The 19,821-nt window shown below is 40.0% G+C and overlaps 1 protein-coding gene across 3 annotated transcripts in view; it reads left to right on the top strand.

Moving 5' to 3' along the window:
* LOC132110753 (bone morphogenetic protein receptor type-1A-like) overlaps window positions 1-18,307 on the top strand; it is a 56,475-nt gene extending 38,168 nt beyond the window's left edge. For 2 of the 3 annotated variants that reach the window (XM_059517617.1, XM_059517618.1), the window contains exons 4-13: window positions 11,380-11,545; window positions 11,641-11,743; window positions 11,852-11,948; window positions 13,750-13,840; window positions 14,224-14,362; window positions 14,448-14,640; window positions 14,745-15,042; window positions 15,128-15,303; window positions 17,397-17,527; window positions 17,703-18,307. In XM_059517617.1, coding sequence (XP_059373600.1) covers window positions 11,380-11,545; window positions 11,641-11,743; window positions 11,852-11,948; window positions 13,750-13,840; window positions 14,224-14,362; window positions 14,448-14,640; window positions 14,745-15,042; window positions 15,128-15,303; window positions 17,397-17,527; window positions 17,703-17,828 — 1,520 coding nt within the window. In that variant the 3' untranslated portion in view covers window positions 17,829-18,307. The remainder of the gene's footprint in view (window positions 1-11,379; window positions 11,546-11,640; window positions 11,744-11,851; window positions 11,949-13,749; window positions 13,841-14,223; window positions 14,363-14,447; window positions 14,641-14,744; window positions 15,043-15,127; window positions 15,304-17,396; window positions 17,528-17,702) is intronic. The other variant, XM_059517619.1, reaches the window with a different exon arrangement.
* The last annotated feature ends 1,514 nt before the right edge of the window (window positions 18,308-19,821 follow it).

Here is a 19,821-nt window from a genome sequence, read left to right as displayed (position 1 = left end):
GTTGAAGTCCTTATTTACTAGATTTTAGATATTACAAGTGGCTTGCTTTCTGTTCCACACTGACTTAGAACTGGAACTAGAGTAGTTTATTATCTTTTCATTATTGTTTTATGTATTTTTAAATTCACCTAAATTTTTGAATGAATGAATTAAGTGTTTATTTGTTTTTGTTAACTTGTTTGTTAAATGTTTTTGAAAGTTATGAATTAATCTTACTTAGGCCACACTTTTTTTAAAGGCCTTTATGTTGACTGATAAATTAGTGGACAGAAAGACAAGAAGCCTTGTAAAATGCCAAGTAGTCAGATTTTTTAAACAGCTCCGTTTTCTTTGAGAGTTCATATTATATCAAACATCAGTCTAATGTCCTTATCAGTGTATTTTTGTACAGGTGCAGCAGAAAAGTAAGAGATGGTTGAAACCATAGATGCAGCATGAAGGCGAGGACATTTGGCTTATCAATGCGCTGTTGTTTCTCTCAGTGTTAGAGTTGTGTAACGGCTAGTCAAATACCTTTTTATATAATTTTTTTTTCCCTTGCTCATTAGATGCACCCGTGAGGTGTAATTTCAGGCAGGTGTCTGCACTTCTGAAACATAATCGTGAAGAAACAGAGAGGTAATATTGGAGACTGAAAGACCCTCAATTGCCTTCATAGTGCAAAGTGCTTTTTTCCCAAGCAATTGTAGACTTCTACCTGTTTTGAATATTGAGTGAGGTCAGCACACCTCCTAGGGGAGAAGAAAGCATGTTTCAAATGCAGGCAGGCATTTAATTTGGCAAGGTGAAAATTTTTAAATTGCCCCAGAAATTACACAGGCAATTTATTCCAGTATACTGGCTTAATTCAGTTATATTTAATTTACATTTCTCTTCCAAGTACCATTTCAAGAAAACGTGTGTGAATATTCAACATTAAGTAATTTAAAGTGATATATAGTCAATGAAACAATTCCTTGCTGTGAAGGGAATCTGTGTAATTCAGCTATGTTGTAGACTGAAATCTACTTTTGTTTTTCTTCTTTTACTCTCTTTCTTCCCTTTGCTCTTTTTTTTACAAGTAAGAGAGAGAGAGGGCGATGGTGTGTATCTATAGAGTCTCTATAGACTCTATAGAGTCTCATTTTGGGGGGATGATCTGCCAGACCTCAGACTCCACTGTAACTGGCGGCAAAATTAGGCACACATGTGAATGTGGAGGCTCTAATGGGCCCTTCTGACACATCAGTTATCGCCTACAGCCAGTCACAAACCAGCAGTGGGCAGAGATCCTCTGCCCAGTCAGAAGGACTGCCTGACATTTATTTTGAAGACCATGAGAGTTTTGAAATCCTAGCATTGTTGTAAGTTGCCCTTTCTGCCACTCCCATGGATTTTTGTGCAGTTACAGTGAAAACCAGAAACTTCAAGAATTCAAGATCCTCCAATCCCAAAGTCATTCCTCAAGCACCGACCCTGAGTGGAAAGAATGGAGAAGAGGAATAAAAAGTGATGGAGAGGGATCCCCTGGCTTCCTCTTTGGGGCTTCTCTCATTTGATCCTTGTCCAGCTTTCTCCTAATGTGAAATTTCCATCCTGGCCCTGTGCATCAGGATCTGTGGTCATAAAGGGGGACTGTCTCCCTTAGCCTGGGCTCAAGGCCACACAATCTTTTACATTTGCTTTATGAGTAGCTCAATTACTGAAATGACCTCATTGAAATCCCTTGCGAGCAGTTGAATGAGATTAAGTCTAGACAGTGTAATTCTCTTTAAGAGTTTATAGTTTAGTAAAGTAACATTAAATGGTGTGTTTGATCCACTTAAGTAAATAAGATATGGAGTCTGTCTGCAACCCTGAACGAGATCACTTGAGAGGCCGAGTGCATCATTTAGTTTGCGGTCTAGAAATGTTCTGATAGTCTGAGCCAATCAAAGGCAGCTGACTTTATCTGGACATTTGATTGCACTGCCCCCATCAGCTCTGTTTTCTCAGGGTGTTTCTTCAGCAGTCTGGTTTTTGATGTGAGAGACTGTTGTGTTAATGTTTCTTGCTGTCTCACATTCTGTCTTAGACTCTAATAATACTGTTCAAGACCACCCTAGTTTCCTCTTTCCACACATCCAATTTTTTTTTTAATGTAAATATCATTATAAAAAATTATCTAAATCTACAACTTTAGTAACTAGAGTTGTTTATATAAACAACAGTAATGACTATAACTATTTATGTCTAATGAACCTCATTACATAACATGGTTTGTAGAGGGTTAAAGGGATATTTCACCCAAAAATGAAATCTTTTAATCACCCTCATTTCATTCCAAACCAAAAGCAACACTGAACCCCTCTGACTTTCATTGTGGACAAAAACACAAATTTTTCTGAAATATTTTCTTTTGTTTTGCACAAAAGAAAGTTATAAAATGCTTTTATCCGAAGCGACTGATTCAGGCTATCAATTTTTTCCTATCATTCGAATATTAAGATTGTTCCGTGAAGATATTTTGTAAATTTCCTGCTGTAAATACTAGGGTTGGTATGGTTCAACTTTTTCATGGTTCGGTTTGTTTCACGGTTTTAGAGTCACGGTTTCGGTACAGTTCGGTATGATCTACGTTTATGGAAAAACTAGGGATGCACCGAAAATTCGGCCACCGAAAATTTTCGGCCGAAAATGGCATTTTCGGTTTCGGCCGATAGACTTTTATCACTGAAACAACACGGCCGAAATGTTGTGTTGTGATGACGCAAACAGAAACCGCGACCTGCACGTGCACCTGCATAGCGCAGACCACGAGCTCCCCGCGACATTCGCTTCACACCAGTGAGAACATTCTCTCTCTTCTTATTCCTTTATTCGCAGCACTAAAGCGTCTCCTAACAAAGAGATTAAGACGGACCACGAAGTGAAAACAAAGAAAAGTAGAGTCTGTTACCACACGTCTCACTGAGATCTTTTCGGATCCTCTGCACTTCATCGCGAATATGCTTGATCCGCGTTATAAAGACCATTACTTGGATGCGGAAATAAGGCAGCGCGCACGAGAAATGATCCAGGCCGCGCTGGATGCGGAGAACCCGCTTGGAGACGGAGAAGCGCCAAGCGCAGGAGACTGAGATCAGAGCGCAGAAAAAAGACTCTTCTGTGCACCAGATGAGGGGCATGCACCCTCGTTGTCTGATGTGTTCAGTGGAATTCTGCAAGAAAGTGCCTCAAATAATAATAATACGTTGGCTACTATATATGTGACATTATATATTATATATTATATATATATATATATATATATATATATATATATATACATACACACACACACACACACATACATAATAATATCAGATTGTAGTCATTTTTCTGATAGATTTTCTGCTAGATTTCTGCTTTAATTTGATAAAAATGTTTATTTATGCCCTGGCCCTATTTAAATACACTCTCTCAAATATTTCTCAAATGTCAGGCATGACAAGCTCAACTGCTCAACAGCTAGATGGCTATCTGTCTGAAGTCCCCATCCCCAGAAGTGATAACAGTCTTGCCTACTGGAGAAGTAATGCACTTTCTAGTCCTACAGAGAAAAATTTCAAATGCACTTCACCTAAATGCACTTTGTTTTTATGAGAGAACAGTTAATTTTAAAACCTTTCTGCAGGCCAGTAGGCCTGTACATTATTATTTAATATACACATGAGTGGGATAAATTTTTTGTTTGAATTTTATTTTAATACTGTGCATTGATGCAATGTGCTTTATAAATATTTGCTTAATTTGTAATTATGTATTTTTATGTTTTTTTTTTTTAAATAATTTATGTAATTGTAATGTCTTAATTTTAGTAAAGTTAGTACACGGTCATAGCAATAAATGCAATGGTACTAATAATTGGCATAATTTCTTTCGGTGTTTCGGTTTCGGTTTTCGGCCTTGGTTTTCTCTTTTTCGGTTTTCGGCCAAGAATTTTCATTTCGGTGCATCCCTAGGAAAAACTATACTTTCTAATATAAAAAAAGAAGAATATTCTATCCAAATACAAGCAACAGCACAAATAAATACAAAATAGTAAAGATACAAACAATAAACAGTGATTTTCATATTGGACTGTATAAATTAAAGATTGTTCTTTTATTAAAGTTACAAAACCTTTTTAATCAAGAGGAGTGAGTGAGTTCTCTGTTGTTGCTGTTCCATTAATATAAAGACTGTCACTTTGAGAGAATGCAGTGATCCAGTAGGCCTACGTTCAGCAGGCTATGTCTGCTATAGGATACTTACCAAGACGGGCATTTTGACATAATTTTTGTCTAAATTTGTCCATTTAAAAACAATACTTAAGAGAGAGCTTAATATTTGCACGCGTTCTGAGGCGCATGTTTGCGTGCTTCAGATGAGCGCACGCACAAATCTTCTCACTGCATGCGTGAACGAGCTCGCGTCCTCTGGCTCTCAAATGTTTAAACTGGAAAAGCTTGAATGAGTTTAGTTTAAACACATATTAACGTGTGCTATTCAGATCTCATCTGTGAGCGTGCACTATCAGCGCCCGGGTGATGACGGAATAAATGACTGCTCATATACAGCATTCGCTTTGAACAAGAGTGAATGATTTGTCCAGGGTTTGGTTTTGTGTTTTGTTTTTACCTCTCTTCTTCTCTCATCGCTGTTGTTGTAATGTCTGGGAAGCCAGATTGGGCATCCATCAACAGAAACATATACTAACTGAACCCAGTTTGTTTTTGTGATATTTATAGCAAACCATATTATAGGTGATTTGTCAGATTTAAGTTGAACCACGGTCCTAGTGCATGCCAAACCGTGTGTGGTGTAGAGCTGCAACTAACGATTATTTTTTCTGTCGACTAATCTAACGATTATTTTTATTAAAATAAATTATTAATCTAGTGTTCTTTTTTTGATTAGCTAATGAATCCTTTGGATAAGTTTACAAAAAATATAAGCACAACTTCTAATATAATATTTCAACTTTTTTTCATTTTTTTCCAAAAAATACTTAAATGTGGTTGAAGTTTTTACAGAATACAAAAATAAAGAAGCAAAGAAAATTATTTTACTATGGTAAATATGAGTTAACGATAGCGTTTATAATTAAACCAAAGAAGCCACAAATTTACAGTTGTCTTAGATGTCATGAAATGTTCTTTAGCATAACAAACCATAAAATGTAGTCAGGGTTCTGCTATGGTTTATTTTCATAATGGGTAAACACAGGTCACAAGTTAACACGATCACATTTCCTTGATTCAGAGGCTGCATGATGTGCCGCCAAAAGTCCTGTCTTGAATCCAGAGATCTGGAGCTGATTCGGTGTAGATCGGTAGCTCGGTGGTTCGTGACTGTTGTCTCGCGGCACACCGTCTTTTAACGCTCTCAGTCTTTATTTTTTATTTTTATGTTTATCTTACTTCAGCCGCTACGGGTGATAATACCAATAACTTGTAATCCTTACAAGAAATTTAGAATCATGCAATGAGCAAGTCTGCGTTTATTAGACACTTAATATCATCACATCAGTTTGTGCTTTTAGAATCGCCAAATCTGCTGCGGTCGTTCCAGCACATCTGCAGCGGAGACCTAAACCAGGAAGTTGGTCACCAGATAACACGGTAACCAGTTAAACCGTAACACCGGAGAGCGCCAGTATGTTTTCCTATTGTTTTTGTGATAGAATTTAACTTTCTCCATTCCCAAGAGCAGAAGCCGACAATCGCGAGATGTGATCAGTGTGACGCGTCGATGCATTTCACGCACGTCAACGTATTTTTGTAGTCGACGTAATCGATGACATCGACGCGTCGTTGCAGCACTAGTGTGGTGAACCGAACGGTTCTTTTTTTTTTTTTTTTTTTTAAGCGAACTGTGCCACCCCTAGTAAATACAGGTGCCGGTCATATAATTAAAATATCATTAAAAAGTTGATTTATTTCACAAATTCCATTCAAAAAGTGAAACTTGTATATTATATTCATCATTTTTTATTTCTTTTAATGTTGATGTTTATAACTGACAACTAAGGATAATCCCAAATTCAGCTCCATATTAAAGACACCTGGTGCCACACTCTAATCAGCTAATTAACTCAAAACACCTGGAAAGCCTTTAAATGGTCATGGCTCAGCAACAGCGTTCCAGACTGCGCTATTCAGCTTGACCAGCTGACGTGCTATCGAGCGGACAGAGCTCTCGTCGCGGGAGGAAAAACCCTCGGCGGCGGGCTTTGTGTTTACATCAATGACGCGTGGTGCCGCGATACTGTTGTGATCAACAAACACTGCTCACCCCTGGTGGAGTTTATGATTATTAAGTGCCGGCCGTTCTATCTGCCGAGGGAATATACTGCTATACTGCTCATTTCGGTGTATATTCCCCTGTTCAACATCATCAGCAACAGGAACGATGCACTAAATGAACTGTACCAGCACATCAGTGAGCAGCAGACAGCACACCCCGATGCTTTTCTCATCATAGCTGGGGATTTCAACCATGCTGACCTAAAGAGTGTGTTTCCAAAAATGCACCAACACATTAACTTTCCAACACGAGGTAATAACATTTTGGACTTGGTTTACACCACACAGAGAGGAGCTTACAAAGCCCTCCCCCTCCCCCACCTCGGAGCCTCAGACCACATCACTGTCATGCTAATGCCTGCATACAGACCACTCATTAAAGTCACCAAACCAGTTTAAAAACAGATTAAAGTGTGGCCAGAAGGATCATCAGAAGTTCTTCAAGACTGCTTCAACACAACTGACTGGGACATGTTTAAGCAGGCTGCCACATGCAATAACACCACTGACCTCCAGGAGTACTCGGAGACTGTCACTGCCTACATCAACAAGTGTATTGATGATGTAACGGTCACAAAAACCATCACTGTCCGGGCCAACCAGAAGCCATGGATGACAGGGGAGGTCTACAGACTCCTGAAGACACGGAACGCTGCCTTCAGAGCTGGAGATGAGGTGGGCCTGAGAACAGCTAGGGCCAACCTGTCCCGTTGGCATCAGAGAGGCTAAGAGACAGCACTCCAGGAGGATAGCTCATCAATTCAGCGACAGCAGAGACACTAGGAACCTGTGGCAGGGGATACAGACCATTGCGGACTACAAGCCCCCACCACGGACCTGTGACAGCAACATCTCTCTACTGAACAAGCTGAACACCTTCTTCGCTTGCTTTGAGCAACAAAACCGCACCACTGCACAGAAGACTCCACCTCCTCCCGGTGACCAGGTGATGACGCTGACCTCAGACAGTGTGAGGAGATCCTTCAGCAGGATCAATGCACGCAAAGCTCCGGGTCCTGACAACATCCCTGGGCGTGTACTGAAAGTCTTTGCAGCAGAACTCACTGATGTCTTCACAGACATATTCAACATCTCACTGAGTCAGGCTGTTGTTCCCACATGCTTCAAAACTACAACCATCATTCCAGTTCCGAAGAAGCCATCTCCATCTGCTTCAATGACTACTGTCCTGTTGCACTTACCCTCATCCTCATGAAGTGCTTTGAACGGCTAGTCATGCATCACATCAAGTCTGCCCTCCCCCCTCCCTGGACCCCTTCCAGTTTGCATATCGGTCCAACCGGTCGACCGATGACGCCATCGCCACTACCCTCCACTCAGTACTCACACATCTGGACAAAAAAGACTCATATGTCAGAATGCTGTTCATAGACTTCAGTTCAGCATTCAACACAATCATCCCTCAACAGCTCATTTACAAACTGATTCAGCTGGGCCTCAACACTTCGCTGTGGAACTGGCTGTTGGACTTTCTGACTAGAAGACCTCAGGCAGTACGGGTCGGCAGCAACACATCCAGCACCATCACACTGAACACTGGGGCCCCCCAAGGATGTGTGCTGAGCCCCCTCCTCTTCACTCTGCTGACCCATGACTGCACACCTCCACACAACTCCAACCTCTTTATTAAGTTTGCAGATGACACGACTGTGGTGGGTCTCATTAGCAACAAAGATGAGACAAACTACAGGAGTGAGGTGAGCCGCCTGGCCAAGTGGTGCAGTGACAACAATCTCTCTCTGAACGTGGAGAAGACAAAGGAGATTGTTGTAGACTTCAGGAGAGCACACACTCAGCATGTTCCTCTGACCATCAACAGTGTGACTGTGGAGAGAATGAGCAGCACCAAGTTCCTGAGTGTGCACATCACAGAGGACCTCTCCTGGACTGAAAACACCGCAGCACTGGCCAAGAAATCACAACAGCGTCTCTACTTCCTCCGCAAACTGAGGAGAGCCAGAGCCCCGGCCCCCATCATGTACACCTTCTAAAGAGGCACCATCGAGAGCATCCTGACAAGCTGCATCACTTAGAGGTATGGCGCCTGCAACGCGTCCTGCCGAAAGACTCTGCAACGCATAGTGATAGCAGCTGAGAAGATCATTGGAGTCTCTCTCCCCTCCCTCCAGGACATTTATGGAACCCGTCTCACCCGCAAAGCCCTCTGCATCACAGGTGATCCCACTCATCCATCACACAGCTTCTTCAGTCTGCTGCCATCAGGGAGGAGACTGCGGAGTCTCCAGGCCAGGACCAGCAGACTGAAGGACAGCTTCATCCACCAGGCTGTCAGGAAGCTGAGCTCCCTCCCGAACTTGCCCCCCCCCCCTCCCCTCTTCTGCCCCAGGCACCACTGAACTATGACCCCCCCCACACACACACACATACACACACTAATTATATGACTTTGTGCAGCATTGGTCTGCTCACTACCTCATTCAGCATGGAACTGACGTCATTCCACTACCTCATCAGTCAGTTAAATAAAATAACTGCTCTCGAGCCCTTTGTCACTTGTCACTTTAATCAGACTTAAGGTATTTTTAATAAGTGATTTTTTTGCACTAAAAATCTTTTATCTGCACTGTTGTTCACTTCATTGATTTGCACTATATCTGTCATTTGCCTTGCGCTGCTTTATTTAACTTTATTTTTAATTTTATTATATGGCTTTTTTTTTTTTACATTCCCTTATTGTATAGTTGTATCTACATTTTATATTTGATCTAGATTTTTAGGCTTTAATGTTAATTTTATCTGTATGCACCGGGGTCTGAGAGTAACGCAATTTTGATTCTCTGTATGTATGTACTGTACATGTGGAAATTGACAATAAAGCAGACTTGACTTGACTTGACTTGGTCTCTCAGTCTAGTTCTGTAGGCTACACAATCATGGGGAAGACTGCTGACTTGACAGTTGTCCAAAAGACAACAAAAGACAACCATTGACACATTGCACAAGGAGGGCAAGACACAAAAGGTCATTGCAAAAGAGGCTGGCTGTTCACAGAGCTATGTGTCCAAGCACATTAATAGAGAGGCGAAGGGAAGGAAAAGATGTGGTAGAAAAAAGTGTTCATGCAATAGGGATAACCGCACCCTGGAGAGGATTGTGAAACAAAACCCACTCAAAAATGTGGGGGAGATTCACAAAGAGTGGACTGCAGCTGGAGTCAGTGCTTCAAGAACCACTTCACGAAGACGTATACAAGACATGGGTTTCAGCTGTTGCATTCCTTGTGTCAAGCCACTCTTGAACAACAGACAGCGTTGGTCAACAAAGAACAGCACACAACTTGAACAACAAAGCTACCAGTACCTGGTTTAAGGACCATGGTATCCCTGTTCTTAATGGGCCAGCAAACTCGCCTGACCTTAACCCTATAGAATATCTATGGGGTATTGTATAGAAGAAGATGCGATATGCCAGACCCAAGAATGCAGAAGAGCTGAAGGCCACTATCAGAGCATCCTGGGCTCTCATAACACCTGAGCAGTGGCACAGACTGATCGACTCCATGCCACGCCGCATTGCTGCAGTAATTCAGGCAAAAGGAGCCCCAACTAAGTATTGAGTGCTGTACATGCTCATACTTTTCATTTTTATACTTTTTAGTTGGCTAAGATTTCTGAGAGACTGAATTTGGGATTTTCCTTAGTTGTCAGTTATAATCATCAAAATTAAAAAAAATAAACATTTGAAATATATCAGTCTGTGTGTAATGAATGAATATAATATACAAGTTTCACTTTTTGAATGGAATTAGTTAAATCAACTTGATGAGATGTTTTTGCACCCTCATATTTAAGTTTTTCAAATAGTTGTATTTCGTCCGAATATTGTCTGATCCTAACAAGCCATACATCAATTGAAAGCTTACTTATTCAGCTTTTGGATGATGTATAAATCTCAATTTCAAAAAATTTACACTTTAGACTGGTTTTGTGGTCCAGGGTCACATATGCTTACAGGTTAGGGAAAATGTGTTCTTCATGATATCTTATTTCTAGTAATTCTTTCAGGTTGCCTGTTTTGTTCTGTTTTGTTGAGCTCATACTGTTTTTATATTGAGTTGTTTGTACTCCATTGAGTTATGCATTGAACGTTGAGTAACAGAAATTCCTTTATCATGCCCAGCTCTTTATTTAATCACTCAGTCCTATATATACTGAGGTACAGGGGTGTACTTGGTAGTTGTGCTGGATCTGAACAGAAGCAGGTTTACAGAGGATGAGTGAAGGATGGGAAATTATAAAAGTAGGAGATTATTGAAGATTGACACAATACCTAAATTTTATTAGCCGACTCAGCCAGAACAGGCTACTAAATTGAGTGTTCGATACAGATACTAAAGAAAAACTGGCATCAAAGCTTTTTTATTTTAGTATAATTTTGTTTCTTAAGTACTTGTACTTTTTGCTTCCCTACTTCAGATATTTTATGAAGAGAAAAAAAAGCTTTTAAGCTATAATATTCATATCTACACTGTTAGATGTTTGGGGTCTGTAAGAGTTTTAGTTTTTGAAATAATTCTCTTCTGCCCTGCAGGCTGCATTCATTTGATGAAAAATTCACAATTGAAACAAAAAATTGTGAAATACAATTACAATTTAAAATAATTATTTTTTAAATAATTGCATAATTACTCCAGTCTTCAGTGTCACACATTTCAGAAATCATTCAAATATGCTGATTTGCTGCTCCAGAAAGATTTCTTATTAACATATAAGAAAAAAAACTTGCACTGCCTAATATTTTTGTGGAAACCTTTATATTTTTTAGGATTATCTGATGAATGTCAAAGGAACAGTTTATTAACAAATTAAAACTTTTGAAATGATGTAAATGTTCTTTACTTTCACTTTTGATCAATTTAAAGCATCCCTGCTAAATAAAAGTATACATTTATTTTTAAATAATGTTCCTGACCCCAAACTTTTGAACCAATGTTGTTTGAGGGTGTGCAACCACAGACATGGGTTTTATTAACACCTACTGGCTTTTTTGTTTTGTTTTTGTGTTTGCCCACCTGGCATGCCATTGATTGTTAGTGTCTTGTCACTTACAGCAGGTCAGAATCCTGACCATGTGCTACAGGGCACTGGAATGAATCCTGGCTCGGACTCCAGAAGGCCCGTGGGCGACTCTACTGTGGCACCAGAAGATGCTGCCCGCTTCCTCAGCTGCCACTGTTCAGGGCACTGCCCTGATGATGCCAAGAACAACACCTGCATGTTAGTGTCAAAGGACATAGCAAATTTTAAGTGATTATTGCACGTTTGTGCTTTATGCATTTAAATAAGTAGATCTTTACTTTAAAACATTACAGGACAAATGGGCAGTGCTTTGCCATCATTGAAGAAGATGAAAATGCAGACGTGATCTTAAGCTCAGGCTGTATGAAATATGAGGGCTCTCATTTTCAGTGCAAGGTAAGGAAAGTTGTTTCGTGTAAAGGTTTTATGCTTTATGTTTTGAAATTGTATTTGATGTAATACAATATCAGACTTTCTAAGTTTGACTTGTTTGATTATTGTCAGGATTCACAGTTTGCACAGGCACGTCGAACCATCGAATGCTGCCAATTTGACTTTTGTAATCGGGATCTAAAGCCAGAGTTACCACCTCAAGACACCGGTATGATCCAGTACTAACTGCCTGCCTGGCAAATATTACACTATATAATATACAAAATAATCATAACCTAGCAAGCTATGGAAATAATATAATGGTTTCCACAAAAATTTAAGCAGCACAGCTGTTTTGATTATTATTGTTATTAATAGCATTGATGATAATAAGAAATGTTTCTTGAGCACCAAATCAGACATGATTTCCGGAGGATCACATGACACTGATGACTGGATTAATGACTGCTGAAAAATCAGGTTTTAAAGTGATACCATATTATTTTGCAATGTACAGTCGTGACCAAAAGTTTTGAGAATTACATAAATATTGGAAATTGGAAAAGTTGCTGCTTTTTTTTAATAGCAATTTGCATATACTCCAGAATGTTATGAAGAGTGATCAGATGAATTGCATAGTCCTTCTTTGCCATGAAAATTAACTTAATCCCAAAAAAAACCTTTCCACTGCATTTCATTGCTGTCATTAAAGGACCTGCTGAGATCATTTCAGTAATCGTCTTGTTAACTCAGGTGAGAATGTTGACGAGCACAAGGCTGGAGATCATTATTTTCAGGCTGATTGGGTTAGAATGGCAGACTTGACATGTTAAAAGGAGGGTGATGCTTGAAATCATTGTTCTTCCATTGTTAACCATGGTGACCTGCAAAGAAACGCATGCAGCCATCATTGCGTTGCATAAAAATGGCTTCACAGGCAAGGATATTGTGGCTACTAAGATTGCACCTAAATCAACAATTTATAGGATCATCAAGAACTTCAAGGAAAGAGGTTCAATTCTTGTAAAGAAGGCTTCAGGGCATCCAAGAAAGTCCAGCAAGCGCCAGGATCGTCTCCTAAAGAGGATTCAGCTGCGGGATCGGAGTGCCACCAGTGCAGAGCTTGCTCAGGAATGGCAGCAGGCAGGTGTGAGCACATCTGCACGCACAGTGAGGCCAAGACTTTTGGAAGATGGCCTGGTGTCAAGAAGGGCAGCAAAGAAGCCACTTCTCTCCAAAAAAAACATCAGGGACAGATTGATCTTCTGCAGAAGGTATAGTGAATGGACTGCTGAGGACTGGGGCAAAGTCATATTCTCCGATGAAGCCCCTTTCCGATTGTTTGGGGCATCTGGAAAAAGGCTTGTCCGGAGAAGAAAAGGTGAGTGCTACCATCAGTCCTGTGTCATGCCAACAGTAAAGCATCCTGACACCATTCATGTGTGGGGTTGCTTCTCATCCAAGGGAGTGGGCTCACTCACAATTCTGCCCAAAAACACAGCCATGAATAAAGAATGGTACCAAAACACCCTCCAACAGGAAACTCCCCAGATCTTAATCCCATTGAGAACTTGTGGTCAATCCTCAAGAGGCGGGTGGACAAACAAAAACCCACTAATTCTGACAAACTCCAAGAAGTGATTATGAAAGAATGGGTTGCTATCAGTTAGGATTTGGCCCAGAAGTTGATTGAGAGCATGCCCAGTCGAATTGCAGAGGTCCTGAAAAAGAAGGGCCAACACTGCAAATACTGACTCTTTGCATAAATGTCATGTAATTGTCGATAAAAGCCTTTGAAATGTATGAAGTGCTTGTAATTATATTTCAGTAACAGAAACAACTGAAACAAAGATCTAAAAGCAGTTTAGCAGCAAACTTTTTGAAAACTAATATTCATGTAATTCTCAAAACTTTTGGCAACGACTGTATAAAATTTGCCAAACTAAAAATCTGACTAGGCCTGTTAATTGAGCCCTGGCTAATTTAATGCCGTAATGATGGACGTGTGTTTTCTCTTGATCTCTTTACAGAAGCACCAGACCCTCACTGGCTGGCCTTCCTCATTTCAGTGACTGTGTGCTTCTGCACCCTCTTCTGTGTCACTATCATCTGTTATTACAGGTGAGATTGTCACCGCACTGAAGCAGCAAAACACTGAAGCTCTTACACACAATAGCCATTTGTGACGTGCCCATTTTTCCCACATCAGTGAACTGTAACTGTAATGCTTGATGTGTTTTTGCAAAGCACCTTTCAAAACACATGCCACCACATCATGGCTTGTTGTTATCAAAAGAGATACACTTCTGTTATTCCAAGTAGGTGCAAGACTACCAATACCTTGTCTTGGATACACAACTATGGAAAAGTTTGCCTTAAGAACAAATAAACCTTTAAGTGTCTGTTTACTTTACTTCCAGTCTCTCTTGAAACCAACATGGAAGTGACTTAATCTGCAATTCATTGACTGGCCGGAAAATGTTTTTGTTTTTGACTGTCCTCAGGTATAAGTGGCAGACAGAGAGGCAGCACTACCACAGAGACCTGGAGCAGGACGAGCCCTTTATCCAAGCAGGAGAATCTCTGAAAGACCTCATCAACCAGTCTCAAACCTCAGGCAGTGGCTCTGGGCTCCCCCTGTTGGTGAGAAATCAGAAATGTAGACTGTGGGATCTTTGTAGGTCTGCTGGAGCTCATTTTTCACTGTGTTTCTATTCACTTTTCACAGGTGCAGCGCACCATTGCGAAGCAGATCCAGACAGTGCGTCTTATTGGAAAAGGCAGGTATGGAGAGGTGTGGCTCGGACGGTGGAGGGGGGAGAAGGTAGCCGTGAAAGTGTTTTTCACTCGAGAGGAGGCCAGCTGGTTCAGAGAGACTGAGATCTACCAAACCGTGCTCATGAGACACGAGAACATACTAGGTACACTTCCTGTCTTTTAAGATGATCTGGTTCTTATGGAGTGTTGTTAATTGTATATCAGTTCCATATTTTCCCATGTAACGCAACTCTTCAATCTGCCGAAGGCTTCATTGCTGCAGACATAAATGGCACTGGAGCCTCTACGCAGCTGTACCTGATCACAGACTATCATGAGAATGGATCTCTGTATGACTATTTGAAGTTCACCACTCTAGACACACAGACCCTGCTCAAACTGGCCTACTCTGCAGCCTGTGGCTTGTGCCACCTGCACACGGAGATCTACGGCACACAGGGAAAGCCAGCCATCGCTCACAGAGACCTGAAGAGCAAGAACATCCTCATAAAGAAGAACGGCACCTGTTGCATCGCTGACCTCGGGCTTGCTGTGAAGTTCAACAGGTACTTCTTCACACGATCATTTTAAAAGCTTGTTTTTTAAATGGTTCAGTCATTTTGAGGAAGTAACATTTTTTCTTTGTCTCAGTGACACAAATGAAGTGGACATCCCACTGAGCACACGTATGGGCACCCGACGCTATATGGCTCCAGAGGTCCTGGATGAGACTCTGAATAAGAACCACTTTCAGGCCTACATCATGGCGGACATCTATAGCTATGGGCTGGTTATATGGGAAATGGCCAGATGCTGTGTCACTGGAGGTATTCATAAAACTAATTGACTAGCAGATCTTTCCTTTGTTTTGCTTTATACATCTGTTAAGAGTTTTTTCTTACCCAAGCCATCATTTTACAGTCAGCATGAAATGGAAATTCACCCTATAAAGGTTCTAAAATACATCTCGATGTACAACCCGAATTCCGGAAAAGTTGGGACGTTTTTTAAATTTTAATAAAATGAAAACTAAAAGACTTTCAAATCACATGAGCCAATATTTTATTCACAATAGAACATAGATAACATAGCAAATGTTTAAACTGAGAAATTTTACACTTTTATCCACTTAATTAGCTCATTTAAAATTTAATGCCTGCTACAGGTCTCAAAAAAGTTGGCACGGGGGCAACAAATGGCTAAAAAAGCAAGCAGTTTTGAAAAGATTCAGCTGGGAGAACATTTAGTGATTAATTAAGTTAATTGATATCAGGTCTGTAACATGATTAGCTATAAAAGCTTTGTCTTAGAGAAGCAGAGTCTCTCAGAAGTAAAGATGGGCAGAGGCTCTCCAATCTGTGAAAGACTGCGTAAAAAAATTGTGGAAAACAATGTTCCTCAACGTCAAATTGCAAAGGCTTTGCAAATCTCATCATCTACAGTGCATAACATCATCAAAAGATTCAGAGAAACTGGAGAAATCTCTGTGCGTAAGGGACAAGGCCGGAGACCTTTATTGGATGCCCGTGGTCTTCGGGCTCTCAGACGACACGGCATCACTCATCGGCATGATTGTGTCAATGACATTACTAAATGGGCCCAGGAATACTTTCAGAAACCACTGTCGGTAAACACAATCCGCCGTGCCATCAGCAGATGCCAACTAAAGCTCTATCATGCAAAAAGGAAGCCATATGTGAACATGGTCCAGAAGCGCCGTCGTGTCCTGTGGGCCAAGGCTCATTTAAAATGGACTATTTCAAAGTGGAATAGTGTTTTATGGTCAGACGAGTCCAAATTTGACCTTCTTGTTGGAAATCACGGACGCCGTGTCCTCCGGGCTAAAGAGGAGGGAGACCTTCCAGCATGTTATCAGCGTTCAGTTCAAAAGCCAGCATCTCTGATGGTATGGGGGTGCATAAGTGCATACGGTATGGGCAGCTTGCATGTTTTGGAAGGCTCTGTGAATGCTGAAAGGTATATAAAGGTTTTAGAGCAACATATGCTTCCCTCCAAACAACGTCTATTTCAGTGAAGGCCTTGTTTATTTCAGCAGGACAATGCAAAACCACATACTGCAGCTATAACAACAGCATGGCTTCGTCGTAGAAGAGTCCGGGTGCTAACCTGGCCTGCCTGCAGTCCAGATCTTTCACCTATAGAGAACATTTGGCGCATCATTAAACGAAAAATACGTCAAAGACGACCACGAACTCTTCAGCAGCTGGAAATCTATATAAGGCAAGAATGGGACCAAATTCCAACAGCAAAACTCCAGCAACTCATAGCCTCAATGCCCAGACGTCTTCAAACTGTTTTGAAAAGAAAAGGAGATGCTACACCATGGTAAACATGCCCCGTCCCAACTATTTTGAGACCTGTAGCAGAAATCAAAATTGAAATGAGCTCATTTTGTGCATAAAATTGTAAACTTTCTCAGTTTAAACATTTGCTATGTTATCTATGTTCAATTGTGAATAAAATATTGGCTCATGTGATTTGAAAGTCTTTTAGTTTTCATTTTATTAAAATTTAAAAAACGTCCCAACTTTTCCGGAATTCGGGTTGTACTTCATTTCATATATATATATATATTTTTTTTTTTACCTTTCAGACCAATTATTTTGTCTGCATAAGCCCTGCCCCCTCTTTATAATCAATTGCAAGCTTGTGTTCAGAACTGCCTCCATCCAATCAACAACTGATGGAAAGAACCAAGTCCCGCCCTAAATTTATTTTAATTTTTTTTGATACATTTTCCTCAGATTTCTGTCACAGTACAGAAGAAAATATCTGTTACTACTTCCCATTACATTGCAACTTTAAGTATTTCGATCTAAAATGAAAACTTCCTGTTGTGGATGCTTACAGAATTTAAACTATTAGTAATTAATGAATTTATCCACTGATTGTTTTCAAGGTATCGTTGAGGACTATCAGGTACCGTATTATGAGATGGTGCCATCAGATCCATCTTATGAGGATATGCTTGAGGTTGTGTGTGTCAAAGGACTGCGGCCCACTGTATCCAACAGATGGAACAGTGATGAGGTGAGTCATCCAGCAGATGGCAGTATATTTACAGATAATATTTGCAGAATGTTTACAGATTTAGTTAGTATTTGTAGCTTTGCATAGAAGCTCGAGTGATAAATACATACAGAAGAGAAATGTATTTCCTGATTTTAAAAGAGTATATGAAAAAAGTCCTGATTTGTCTCCCCAGTGTTTGAGGGCCATGTTAAAGCTGATGTCAGAATGCTGGGCCCACAATCCTGCATCACGCCTGACCATCCTACGAATCAAGAAGACTTTAGCAAAAATGGTGGAATCTCAAGACATTAAAATCTGATTGGCTTTGATTTTATCTTTGATATCATTGTCCCCTTCACAGAGGAGGAGGAGAGTCGTGATAGTGACATCTAACGCAATTATGAACTATAACAAGCTCTCTCGTTCTCTGCCGGATCAGACAATGGTGCCTTTTGCCGCTTTCTGTGAAAGCTGTGTCATTGGAAACTTGGATTAGAGGATTACTGCAACAGACTAAACAGTAGATAGAGTAAAGATTGACATAAACCTCACTGCCTTAAAATCCACTCAAGATATTCTGCATAGATTCTGGGATAAACTTCCTGCCATATGGATGAAATGTTGTTGACTTCTCATGGAATCTGTGTAAAGCATACTCTGATTTAATGTATGATGTGTAATATATTATAGTAATAGATTAACTGAGACCAGAGCAAAATAATATGCTATCAATATAAAGAGCTGTTGACCTAATGTGTAGCATTTAAAAATCATACTTGAACTATACAGTAGTTTTTCTCTCGTCGCCCACAGAAGGTTAGAGGTAAAAAGATGCATGCTGCTTTTCTAGTAGATGCAGTTAGATTTTTTACACGTGTCAAAATGATTGTTGCCTAAACCATATATCGTTTGCGCTTTTAAAGCATGCTGTTTTTAACGTCCTCAAAATAGAAAACATTCCCAGTGCATTCTTTCACTAAGCCTTTGAACATGTATTTTCATAAAGTGAACCAGCTGTCGATACATCTCATTTTAATTAGGAAAGAAAACTCTTCATATTGACAGGCGTTTACAGTCGAGTGGGTCTCCAGTTAGCAGCGATTCGACAGCGATATGTCTTCAACTGCAGTCAGTGTGAACACTCCTTCAAAGTTGCCAAACTCAGTGTAGTGTTTGTTGGAGGATAGGTTGATGGATTCACTTCATTTAGAGATGCTGGGTCATTATTTACAGATAACTTTGAATGTGACTTTTCGAGGATTTAGTGGTATTCTGATCATATGTCCTTGCCAGTTTTATGAATCATGTTTGAACTGTGTTTATGTTTGTGTGGTAGCTGAAGGTGAATGGTACGACTGTAACATCTGTTAGTCATCAGTGCTTAAAGACTTCTGTAAGGGGTGCCAAAATACAGTCTTCGTAACCGGTACGATCCAAAACACACATTGTTGCGTAACTTGTTTACAGAACTCTCATGACAATTTAATTTTGTTATTCTTTAGAGAGTGCGTTGTTGTATTTTAGAATACTTGTTTATTATTCTCAGTGCCATTGAAAAGACCAATGTAATATGTAAACAAGAAAGAAAACAATTCACAATAGTTCTTTACACCAGTATCTAGACCCATAAAGACGGGAACCGTGAATATACAATGCTTTGATAATATCAGTGCCAGAATAAGGTGCTTTGTCACAATACATCCAGAACAGTATGACCTGAAATGCCAAAAGGGCATCTTGATTAAAACAATATGCCAAGGTTACACACATGCTTTCAAAAGTATTTAAAATATTCGGAAAATAAATAATAGATATGTTAAAGGAAGCATTGTCTCAGTGGATAACTTCTGCAAACAGCACAGAGAAACACAGGATTTGGTGTATATGAAAATATATTTGTTTACATTTGTTGCTCTTATTATACAAGAAATCTGGAAATTGAATTAGTGAAATTGATCATCTATATCAAATGTTTTTTGTGGTTAAAAGGGATTTTCAACTGATCATTAAGTTAGTTATTGATTGCAGTTAAAAAAAGGGGAATCCTCTTTTGGCTATTCCAATGTTTTTGAGGAGCATTTACCTGTTAAAGAATCTCATCTTTTTCGTTTCAATAATTTTGTCTGCATTTTCCCAAATACTAAATCTTGCATCCATCCCCATGGCTTCTGTTCTTCATCCAAAAACTGAGAATGCACCTCTTAACTGTAATCTGGGTTATGATGTATGTTCAAAGGACATGTTTTACCATACTGTATATATGCCTGTAGATATTTTGATGTGCTCTCCCATAGTATCACCCAGCCCATCTC

This window comes from Carassius carassius, chromosome 30 (assembly GCF_963082965.1).
Source record: "Carassius carassius chromosome 30, fCarCar2.1, whole genome shotgun sequence".
In the NCBI taxonomy this organism is placed as follows: domain Eukaryota; kingdom Metazoa; phylum Chordata; class Actinopteri; order Cypriniformes; family Cyprinidae; genus Carassius; species Carassius carassius.
This window is presented reverse-complemented; position numbering and strand designations above follow the sequence as displayed.